Here is a 12,562-nt window from a genome sequence, read left to right as displayed (position 1 = left end):
CCCTTGCATTTGCTATATTAATATTTCTTAGTAAATGTATGCTCATCGCTCTCAGAGCAGAAGGAGCAGCTGCTACTCACTGGGAATCTCTGGGGTCCCACCGCAGGTCTCGGCTGGCTGGGAACTGGCAGTAAGGGCACTGCAAGGAAAACACCTGGCGTTACACACAGCGTTACTCAACACCCAAACCCGCTGGAAAAGGAAGACAATATATGAAAGTTAATATAAAATATATACCATGTGTACTATATATATAACACGTAAGCTAAACATTTAGTATTTTTAACAATTCCATAAGCAAAAGGGAGAGAGCCGAAGTCTTCTTTTCAGCACACAGTAATAGCACAACCGGAAGCTTAAATCTCAATAGTGAACTACTATTTACAATTAAAATCATCTTGCAACAAAAGAAGATAGCATTCCTCTACAATAAAAACCTAGTTTGTTTTTCACATCCCTATCCAGGTTAGCCAGCCTACTGAACCCCAGTTATATCTTTCTACCCCAATCATATACAGATTTAAATTTAAATCCTCTAGAATCACGAAAGAGAGAGGCGGAAAGGAGCAAGTGGGGCAGGCGGAAAAGGGAAAATAGCACACCCCAAGAATGTTACCAACAACAATCTACTGAACAATCTACCATGCCAAGACTTTTAGTTTATTTTTGTTTTAAACAAGCAGAACTTCCATCAATCTACCAGTAGAACACGGAATCAAATCATTTTTAAAAAGACATTTCATAACAGGGAGAAGCTAAGTGTTAGTTTCACATTTTAGGGCTAAATCAGCTGTGTCTAAGCTCTTTAAAACTTACTGATCTTGATTTTGAAAAAGGACTCACCACTTAAGTGCTGGCTGTATTTCTCATTAAAATGTGCTGGCAGATGCACCTAACAAGCTCTCACAACCCCAGGTGTTATGGGCTGAATTGTGTCTTCCCCAGACCCTGACGCAAATTAGTGTGTTCAAGCTAAGCCCTAGTACCTCTGAATACGACCACGTTTGGAGATAAGGTCTTTAAAGGAGGTAATTCCAGTCAAATGAGGTCTTTACTGTAGGCAGTAATCCAACCTGACTGGTGTCCCTGTAAGAAGGGGAAATTCAGACACAGACAAGTGTGCACACAGAGGGAAGACCACGTGAAGACACAAGAAGGTGGCCATCTACAAGCCAAGGAGAGAGGCCTCAGAAGGAACCAGCCCTGGCCAGACCCTCATCTTAGCCTTGCAGCCTCCAGAATTGTGAGAAAATAAATTTCTGTTGTTTAAGACCCATGTCTATGGTACTTTGTTATGACAGCCCCGGCATATTAACACATGTCAGGTAAAGCTCATAATTTAGCAGCATATTTTTAAGAAGGTTCTGGTAAATGAGAAATATAAAGATGATACATCTTAGGAGTCAATCAAAATTATTTTAAAAATAGAATGCTAGCATAAACTATGTTTTATTTACTATAATTACTCAAGGAATTCCATACATTAAGCCTGATAATTAACATCAAAATTCCACAGGTTCAATTTCAAGCGACAGAATATATGGGCCTGTGTCACTGCTTGATGAAACAAAATGTCAGACCAGATCAGGCGTGCTCAGGGCAGTATGGCCGTAGACAAAATACAAAATGTGATTGAGAAAAACCTACTTTTACAAGATGTAGAAATGGCAGAAGTCCATCGCTCCCTTGAGAGACTAATCCAATGAATCAAAATTTTAAAACTAGGTGGGTCACCTTGCAAGACTTCATATAAAATAGAATCTACCCCTTCAATTCAATACAGCCAGCTGTACATCAATTATGTATCTGAAGCTAAACATCAGACTGTGGAGACAGACAAAACCAGAATATCTCCAACCTCAGAAGATTACAATGAACGTGAGAAAGAAAAAAAACTACATATTAAACAATATAAAGACATAATTGTTAAGATTAAGTACCAAATATAAAATACACGGATCTTCAAGAACTTAATCATGTGTACTACTTACATTAACTTAGAATGCAAATGTCAATACCTATCACATAATTCTAACACAATAAAAGACAGAAACATTAAGCCTCTTGAACCGGGAGAATGAGAGCAGGAAGTCGAGGTGGGGCTCTGGGAACAACGTGATGGTAAGGAACGGGTCTCTTACACAGAAGCCTCTGATGAGCTGGTGATTCCCATTTTCCCCTTGGGGGGGCGGGGGACCTATGTGAAAACAACGATAGAAGAGACAGAAGAGAAAAAGAACAGTTGACAAAAGAGAGCAGCTAAGGACAAGGTGACAGGAGCAGAGCAGACACCCGGCCCGGCCCAGGGAGAAGCTGCTCGCTGGGTCAGAACATGCAGGCGTCTGTCCGCACGCTCTCCCAGACGGCCTCGCGGGCCTGGGTCTCCAAGCAGGAGGACGAGGCTGCCCAACTGCTTCCTTGCACCACTGTGAGCAGAAGAGAATTTAAAACTTGTGATGTCAGAGATCAGTCTAGCTGAACCTTAAACTTGAATGTTTTATACTTAATTATTTATATCCTTGTTGTCCCATACATTTTATGGACTAAGATTAAGTTTTCAATTCATCACAATAACTATAACAGTGAAAATCTGGAAACAAGTTAAATTTCCATAAAAACTGGCTTTAAATAAATAAAAATATAATGGAACACTCTTCATCCTCAAAAAGAAAATATGTGCCATCAGGAAAAGATGTTCATTCATGTTGTTCATTTTTCTAAAAAAGATTTTTGAATGTACCTTTCATCTGCGTGCGGCTCTGAGAATCACCGGTTTAATCTATTATATATATTTTATACGTGCAGGAGACATATCGATATTCAGCCTCTCTCCAGAGGAACTGGGGATTTCTTATGTAAGCTCATTCACTTACTACCGAATTCACAACTGCCTGAAAAGCGTCGCGTATCTGTACCCAGCAAGGACAATTTTCCCTTTCCCCTGGGTCAGTGCACAGAGCTCTGAAGGTCAGAGGTATATCGAAGAGAAGGAACACGTGGCACTGAATCTCCCGGCTTCACGGTGGAAAAATCTAGCTGGCTTTAGAGTTTACGTTTTCATGCCTAAAGGATATGTTAGGGTTTCCTTATAGCTTTACCACTCTGTAGTTCTAATACTATCTCACTTTTGTGAAGCCAAAGAAAATCTGTTCATCTTACCAACTGCCAGTTTTCCAATGAATTTTATAAGGAAATAATAACAGATGCCACCAGAAGTAAAATTATTCTGGCAAATTAGATGGACTGCAGTTCCGAGTTCACGGCAACAACTGGAGACAATATGCAAAGGGTGAATTTAAAGAGAGCCACCCTTCCCATTCAAGCAGGCAGGCGTTCACTCGTTCGCTCATGCCACAGCTACTGAGGGAGACGCCGCGCTGATCCCCACGCTCAGGGCCACAGAAGAGGGTGAGGGCCAGGGCGGGAAGAGCTGTGACTGCACACAGGGACACGCCGCAGAGTCAGTCAGTCAGAAGGCCTTAGGAAGACCCGAAAGAGGAGCCGTCATGCTTTACAACCTCATGTTTCTCCGCCGTGCCGAGTGGCCTGGAAGAGCGGTCTCCCAGTGGTGACCCACAGACCCAGTCAAGGGGAGTTCCTAACCTTCCACTCATGGCCAGCCTGTCCCCATCACAGCCCCCACTCCAAGGCTACAGGACAACTTCATAATGCTCCTGACCCTGTACGTTAGCGTGGGAGGGAGCCGGGCCCAGTCCCAGGCCACTGGCCATCTCCCACACTCAAAGTCCTGTCTTAGGCTTTTCTCAACGTCCAAAATCTCTCTACCATACATCCCTTGGAATAACGAATCCCTGATCCATCAGTAGAATCCATGACGTCCCTCAGTGCCACCCCCTTCTTGCTCTCCCCTGAGGCCCTCCAACGTGCAGCTGTCCTTCTCCCACAGCCTTCCTGCCAAGGGGCTGGAGGTGGGTGGGCTCCTTCTGGATCTCATTGCTGACTCCAGACCCCAGCCTGAAATCCCACGGTGCCAGGAAACATCCCCCAGCACCCCACGGCTCTGCTCGTGTCTCAGGGAGTTCAGCTTCTGGTTCATAGCCAGTCTTCAACACTCGGCCCCTCTGAATAAATGCAGAAGTGACCCTTGCAGTGCCTGCCTCGGAGGTCCGTGCCAACACGGCCTCCATTCCTCATGGCCATCTTACCAACGACTGCCATCTTTCTCTCCGCCACCTCCACGCAGCCCAATTCTCTGCACTGCCTTCTGCCTTCCCACCTCACTCCCTCCAGGACCCGAATTCAAACAGTCCTTCAACTCTCCAGGGATCTCCCTTACTGTCCCAGCCCCGGGTCCTCTCTCCACCTGCACCTGCCTTACCCCACAGTCCATCGTCATAAGCACGGCCCCCCACTGCTTCCTCACAATTCCACCATCCATTCCACGCCTACTATGTGTCGGTGAACACAGCTGCAGAGAGGCACAACCATGCAGGCTGGTCTTGCTTCAAACCCAGGACCACAACCCTCCAGTGCTCAACCCTGCTATGGTGGGGCATGGCTGCTCTTCGACCCCTCTCAAGGATGACTCCGCAGCTTCTCTGTTCAGACCTTCAACATGGCCTCCCACCTCCCCACTCCAACTGCTTGCTACTCCCTGAGAAAACCTGAAGCATCAGGAAAGAAGTGACACCATGCTCCCCCACCCAACCGCCCCCAGGCCCGGGTCTCAGCCGTCTGCCCCAGCTGCAGAGGACACCCTGCTCCCGTCTCAGCAATCCCGCCTCTGTGCACATGGTCCCGGCCAGGACAAGTCTCATCTGCATCAGCGACTTTCTTTTTCCTTCTCAAGCAGCTCTTTCCTGTAAGTGTGCAACGTGACTTCTCTCATCTTAAAATAAAAACTTTCCCTCAAGCCGACTTCCTCCCAGCAATTATCACCCAACTTCTGCTTGAGCAAAACACCGTCAAAGCCTGTCGATAAATGATCTCCAATTCTGCACCCCATTTCAAGCAGGTTCACACCTCCTCCCGCCACCAAGCCCACCGCCAAGTGCAGCCCACGAGCCGCCTCAGCAGCCCCGCCCGCGCCCTCCACACGTCCCCCTCCTGCTCCTCCTCTCTGGGCCCACGCACAGCCCCAGTTCCGCGTCGAGTCCCCAGGTGCCAGTCCCCGGTCTCCCCCCACACAGGCACCCTCCGCTAGGGCTCTCACCCAGGTGCAGGCTCTAGGCCATCCACATGCCAGCAACCCCCCACTTCGTCCCTGGAGCCTAGACACTACACCTGGACAGTTAGCTGACTGCCTACTAGACACCTCCACCTGTATGTCTGGTGGGGATCTCAAATCTCACACACCCAAAACAGAACTTTCAGTTTCCCTCACCTCAGGTGATGGCAGCTCCATCCCTCCAGATGCTCAGGTGCCTTGGCATCATCTTGCCCCCTCTCTTGCTCTCACACTCATCTGATCCGCCAAGCAAATCCCGTCAGCTCCATCTGCCAGCCACACCCAGCACCTGACCACTCGTCACCCGCCCTGCTGCCACACTGACCGGCACCACAATCTTTGCCACCTGCACTTCTGTAGTCACCTGCTAGCTAGACACTGGCCTCCCCCTGGCCACGCTACAGCCTGCTTTCAACACAGCAGCAGATGATCCTTTTAAAACGTAAACCCATTCGCTCATTCCTCTGCTCAAAGCCCTCTAATCACTGCCCACTTCACCAGAATAAAAACCAAAGTCCTTAGGATGGGTCAGAGGCCCTACACACCCTGAGTTCTGCGTTTCTTCTCTGCTTTTACCACCCCATTAAGTCACGCTGGTCTCCTTCCAGTTGTGCAAACACACAGGCACGGTCTCACCTGTGTACCTGCTGATGCCACTGCCTGCAAGTCACGCTGCTAACTTCCTGACATCCTTCAACTCTCCCCATGAGGGAAGCCGCCTGATCGCCCTATCTAAGATGCAACCCGCCCTTTCCCCATCCCACTCAATTTCTCCTACTGCATTTTCATCTTCTAACATGCCATATAAAATCCTTATTTATTATAGTTATTGCTTATTGACTGTCTCTGTCTGCTTCAAGCAAGATCATGACTGCAGAAAGCTTTGTCTGTCCTGTTCACCAAGATACTCAAATGATAGAGAGAGTAGTAGCTCAAGAAATGTGCACTAAAAGATGCATGAATATATGCTTCATATAAATTGCTCAAAAATAGTTTCCTAGCTTCAGGAACATATTTCTGTAACAATAAGATCAGCAGTTATTTGATTAATAATATTATTATTAATTGATATTAACAATTAATAATTAAAAGATAGATGTATCCCTCCCCACCAGCTGATACTGGAAATAAAGGGGGACACATAGTGCAACCTAAGAGGGACACTCTCTACTGCAAGCATTCCCACCATGAGATTCACGAAGTATAACAACTCAGACATTTCAACGGCTTCCTCTAACATATGCTTTACATTTAGAATGTTCTCTCACTTCTTTCTACTCAATTATAAAATAAGAGAGACATTTTTAAAGAAATGAACTTGACCCATCGAGCTAAAATCTGTCTAAGTGAATGGGGAAGGAAGCAAGGGAAACAATTCATCCTTGCAAACTTGATTGTGAAACCTATTCTGCCACAGTGATGCCTTTGATGCACAGTAACCTATAACATTACAGACGCTCCCTGACTTGGGTTACCTCCCAATAAACCCAGTGTAAATTGAAAATATCCTAATTAAAAAATGCATTTAATACACCTAACCTATGGAACATCATATGTTGGCCTAGCCTGCCTTACAGGTGCTTGGAGACTTTCATTAGCCCACAGACGGCAAAATCGTCTGGTGACACAGTCCGCTGTAGTACAGGCTGTTCACCCTCATGACTGTGGAGACGATTGGTGGCTGCGGTTCAATGCTGCTGCCCAGCGTCGGTAGAGAGTATAGTACCAAATATTGCTAGCCTAGGAAAAGACCAAATTTTAACATTCAAAATACTGTTTCTACTGAATTCGTATCGTCTTCACACCTTCATAAAGTCAAAAAATCCTAAGTGGAAAGTTCATAGGTCAATCCACTGTAAGTCAGGAACCCTCCGTACTTTCCAACAGTAAAAGAAAACGCGTACCTTGAACGGGAGTCACCACCGTCCCTTTGAAGTGTGGGTTGATGTGTATGTTCTTGGGCTGCTGCGGGGTCACGGGAGGAGGGGTCATCATTATTCTCGGGGTCTCCATCTGGGGAGGCATGTGCATGCCCTGTGGCGGGGAGGGGTGGTGCGGATGCTGCAAGGGCAGCAGCGGCTGGAGCTGCTGCTGCTGGAACAGACTTCTGATCGGCTGCTGCTGAGGAGGGGGTGGCGGCGGTGGCGGGGGAGGCTGTGGCTGAGGAGGAGGAATTAATCTTGGAGAGTGAGTCTAAAAATCACACAAGAAAGAAAATTCACAGAAATCAACATTTAAAAGGAAAGTAAAAGAATGCTGACATGCTATAACTTTACATTGACTCAATTTTCAACGTTACAATTTTAGAAGTAAGCTCATTGAAACAACTTGTACAAAAACAGCAGGATAAATAAGCTGTTCCACCTATTCACAACAGGGGCTACTATCTCACAACTGAGTCAATCTCAAGGAAAGGAGTGAAAAAAAAAGACGGTCCCAAAACACTCAGCATGAATTTTGAAAATAAAAAATTTCAGTTCGGCAAACAAAACTGCCATGCCGAATGAAGCACCATGCCGGAGCAGAAGCTGTCCTGGGCCCTCCCAGCCGGCAGCCAAGATCCCCCCCCTCCAGGAACTCCTGGAAGAAAGATGGACACACATCAGGAACCCTGCTAGAGCCCAGGCATGAGCACAGGACAGACCTAGAAGGAGGTGGACTCCATCAGGGGAAGGGAGGAAGCTTCTTTGAGAAGGTGGCATCTGAACTCAGCAATAAAGAAAAAGGAAAGATATGCCACACAGTGAGGGACAGATATCCTGAAAGAAGCAGGGCAGCAGAGACCCACCTGCTTGGTAAACTAGGACACCAGAGTGGCTTCGGCCAAGTATCAATAAAAAGAGGAGGAAAGAAGGCGAGGGTGAAAGTGACACTCAGAGCAGTCAGGGACCTGGGGCTATTCTGTCAACCACAGACACCAGAGAGAAGGATGGAAACCAGCAACAGCAACAGCTGCTAGGTATGAGCCTCCCCGCCCCCCCCCGTTTTGAGTGCCTACTGAAAGGTCAGTACAGAAAGTAGCTGACTTAGCTCCCAACGATCCTATAAAGTGGATCATATTTATCAATCTCCTTTTCCAAGATCAAGTAGCAGGAAAACAGAAGGGCTGGAACTGGAATTCAGGCACTCTGATGCCACAGGTTTTGCTTTAACCACTCATCAGACTGGCCGCTAAGTCAGCCATCTAATTTAACAAGCCGTTTTCCCTGGGATGATGCCAAACTATGGAGGGCTTCTGAGTTCCAAGTAGATGATCTGTTATGACGCCATACACAATGCGTAGAATGAGGGATCCCTGAGGGTCTCTTTGGCAGGAGGATGATCACACAGGGCACTGCGTGAGGTGGACTGGGGAATGGAGATGGGAGCAGACAGACCATCTAACAGGCTACGGCCAGAGCCGGGTGACGGAAACGGCCACAGCCTGATAGAGAGCAAGAAGACACCGCAGAGGAACACTGAGTAGAATTTGCAGACTAGACTGAGTACGGCCTTGGCCCTCCTGCTCGTCCTCAGGGAGGACTTTTCCAAAGATTCCAGTAGCAGCTCAAATCCGCTGGCACCCAGGCCCCCAGAATCCAGCACGTTCCCTGCTCTGACTCACCACGTTTGTGACTGCACATCGGAGCAGGGATCCTGTCTATCTTACTCGCCATGGACAGCACGTTCATTGATACAGGGACACCCAAGTTCAATTTTTATTGAACTGAGAATGTCCACAGTGCATTAATTTAAGAACACAATGGAGTTTTTTCAAAAATGGCACGTGTTTGTATGAACAAGTGACGTTCAAGGCCTGTGACACATCCATGTGGAGAGACACAAGGACAGGCGGGAAAACGTAGAGACTCAGCTGGCAAGAGGCGAGGCTGGAAACCAAGACTCACACAAAGACGGCAGACAGCAGCAAGGATATCGCTGCCAGGTGAGAGCAACGTCCAAAAGCAGGACTAAGAACAAAACCTGGAGAAACAATGCAATTAAAGAAAAAGTATTTAAAAACTGCTAGAAGAGCAGAGTACCTCTGAGAGTACAACTCGGGACCATGGAAAGAACGGATCCAGGCAGCACGGAACCAACCCAGGAGAAAATGGGTAGAAGCAGAGACATGAGCCAAGAGCATTCTTTCCAGAACTGTGAGGGTGACGAGCTAGGAGCCAGAACAGCTCTGGGGTGGGCAGTGCACCCGATCGATGGTGGTGTGATCCGGGAGAGAACAGAGCTGGGGACAAAGTCAGTTCATTTCAGACGGCCCTGACCTTTGACCACTGACTAGCAAAGATCTGACCGTGGCTCTCAGTGCAAAGCTGTGTTGGACTTGGTCAGGGCAGCTCTCTGGTTCACTCCTCGTTCAGTTAGTTCTACCAGTTCAGAGCAGCCACGATACAGTCCAGAGATAAATCATGTCAGATTCGGGCCAGCTGACACTTCTGTGATGTTTGCAAAATGATCACACATTCTCTCAGGTCAAGCTTCCTTAAGGAGGTGGGCGACATGTCCTCCCTCTCTTTGTGGATAAAGACAGAGTTCAGTGACCTTCCCAGGACCACAGAGACCCAGCCACACAAACAATGGTCTCGTGTGTGGTTGTTTTCCCCAAGGAGGCCAAAACAGCTGAATTGGCTGTTTGCTAATTCAGTATAGCCTCGGGGCAGGGCAGAGGACAGGGAAGGGGAAAAAAAAAGAAAAAAAAAAGAAAAAGAAAGCAACGAAAGGGCCAGCCTTTTTGCTGTTAGACAAGTTTAAGAACAAACAGTTATGTGAGCAAACAACAGTTACTAATGCCATCAAATTCTGTATGCTCTCATATAATCAGCCCATCTACTCTTCTTCCCTTCCTTTACATCAAAACAGAAATTCTGACGCCAAAACAAAAATCATCTTTTCTACTTTGTTATTTCACAAACGAACGCCTCCTAAAATATAACATTTCTACGTAGAGGTGAAGTATGGTTTCCCCCTCAATTTAGACAAAAATGTAAGAGGGACAGACATAGTGGACACGTTTGTACTAAATACATTTTTCTTTAAAGGTTGACTTCTGAAGGAAAAAGCCATAAAATCTCAAAGCTTAACTGAAAGAACAACAACAACAAAAAAAATCACAATTGCTCTGCCTTTGCTTCTGAGATGTCCCACTTTGAAATACTGAGGAAATTCTAATTAGGATGAAATTATAAATACATGCTTTTTTCCTAAATTATGAAAAATTTTCATGGATAGGATATGGCTATTATGAGAAATTGCTATTTAAGAAAAAAACTATGATAAAAAGTATAAAGGGAAAATATTTTTATAAAATAAACTACTGCCTCAATCCTGTAACAAATTCAGTATTTTCTATGCAGTGCATCCCGGAGAAGCCCCTCTGCAGAGGCCCAAGGCACCAGCGAGGCTCCACCGTGGCTCTCGTCACTGGAGGGCAGCAGGTCACACCTCCACCTTCCCTCTGGACACAGTCACGGTGCAGGGTTACGTCTTCCTACCAGACGAGTGGAGGACTGAATTTCTAAGACTATGTAAACATCGCATATAGACTATGAAGCAGAAATTTTAGTCATAACTCCTACTGCTAAACTTTAATTTCAGACTCAGAAGAGATAAACGTACAACGGGATACCCACAAAAGCAGAATTTCATTTGTTTTAAGTTCTAACTACCACAATGAAATCCCAAGTTACCACGATGGGAGGCTGTGTGGGCAGCAGCGCAGGTCTGTGGTCCTTCATCCTGCTCCTCTCGCTGCTCTCTCTCCTCTGGTCCCCCACGCCACGACACATCAGCGGGCCTCCGCGCCGGCCGCCCCGCCTGGAGCCATAGCGTCCCTGTTTATGCTGTCGTTCTCTTTCTTCAAATTCAAGTAATGCCGCCTTGGCCTCTGCTGAAAGCTCTATTTGAAAAGATGCATATGTGTTAGATACCTTCCAGTAGCGCAAACTCGACTTACGGGGAGAAAACGGGGAAGAAATATGTGACAATGAAACTCTGGAACAGTACGTGCTTCACCTACAGTAAATACTAAACTAGCAAGGATGATACAACCAGCGACACTCACTGCCCATTAGTGAGATCTGTTAAATGAAGACAGCCTTCCTTTGTAATAAAATGCAAGTATCGCCAATAAATTTTAAATTGTTTTCATTTGAGACCACTTACGTGTGCCAAAAAGGAGGGGATGAGGTTAAATGTAAACAGTGCCCTTAAACTGCTAGGCATTGTGCTAGCATTTCCTCTTTCACTGAAAGTAGATGACATGGGTCAAGAGATGTCTCCATCAGTCCTACACCAGCACGGTTTTCTTACTAAAGCCAGCGTTATCAGCACACAATGGCACAGAGATTTAAAAAACAAATTCTTGACTGCTGTCATGTAAAAACAAAACTATTAATGAACTTGCTCTGAAGTCAAATAATTAAAGGTAATTTCACAAAGAATAAAAACTCATTTACTAATATTTCATTTCAAAGATTCATATTTATTTTTTTAAAAAACTTACTCTGTGAAGAAAGACTTCATATATGTATGCAATCTGATGCAAAAGCCATTATCGGATGAGAGCAAAGTCACATAAGAAAAAACTCCTGCAAGAACATTTGTGGAGCAGCCACCAGCTGCTCACTGCTCTGCCCTGTGCTTCAGGGATACAGAACGCATGGGCTCTGGCCCTAAGAAACTTCATGTGGTACATTATTCTAAGCTCCTAGGAGGGGAAAAAACATTTTATCCACGTATGGTCCCTCTACTTTACAATAATATCTAAATTGTAAAAATATATCTCACATTAATGAATATACATTTTCTGAAGATGTCACTGAATACTACTGAGAAGGCTTCCCATGCCTTCTTCCCCAGTGAAGGGTGAATTTTAAGTATTATCAGAATCTACCTCCTACCTTGGATACCATCACCTCCAAACTCTTCCAAAATCTCTAAGCCACATTTCATCTTCTTGAAATTGTTACTGTGGTATTCCCCTCCCTGTCAAATGACTCCAGATCCCATTTGAAAGAAAATTTAATCTTTTTAACCAGCACAGACTTTTATTCTAATCTTGACTACATGATTGGTTCACACACACATTTTATGCAGTGAATCAGCAATTATTTTTCTAGTGGTTCTGAGTGTCAAGATTAATTTCACTATCCTCAGTAATAAAATGGTTTCAAATGACATCTTTAATCAGCAAGTAAAAATGCTTTCCTCCAATTGAGACAAGCTGTCACAAAAGGTCACCAAAATATGACAGGATAGAAATTACATTTGTAACTTCAACTGAAATGTTAATTTCCCTTTAAGTGTTTTCTGAACTATGTCCAGACTCTAAAGCAAAGAGACACATGGCTCAACGTAACAAAGTTTTACACTGTATTACCC

The 12,562-nt window shown here is 45.5% G+C and overlaps 1 protein-coding gene across 1 annotated transcript in view; it reads right to left on the bottom strand.

The window, feature by feature from the left end:
• Positions 1-12,562, bottom strand: part of RBM33 (RNA binding motif protein 33) — a 108,707-nt gene that overhangs the window by 72,379 nt on the left and 23,766 nt on the right. Inside the window, exons 5-7 of the mRNA XM_012654148.1 lie at positions 10,870-11,109; positions 7,093-7,381; positions 81-139 (exon numbers count right to left, since the gene is read on the bottom strand). Coding sequence (XP_012509602.1) covers positions 81-139; positions 7,093-7,381; positions 10,870-11,109 — 588 coding nt within the window. The remainder of the gene's footprint in view (positions 1-80; positions 140-7,092; positions 7,382-10,869; positions 11,110-12,562) is intronic.

The sequence above is a fragment of the Propithecus coquereli genome, unplaced genomic scaffold, assembly GCF_000956105.1.
Source record: "Propithecus coquereli isolate 6110/MARCELLA unplaced genomic scaffold, Pcoq_1.0 Scaffold439, whole genome shotgun sequence".
NCBI classification, from domain to species: Eukaryota; Metazoa; Chordata; class Mammalia; order Primates; family Indriidae; genus Propithecus; species Propithecus coquereli.
Note: the sequence above shows the minus strand (reverse complement) of the source record. Positions and strands in the feature narration are given on the sequence as shown.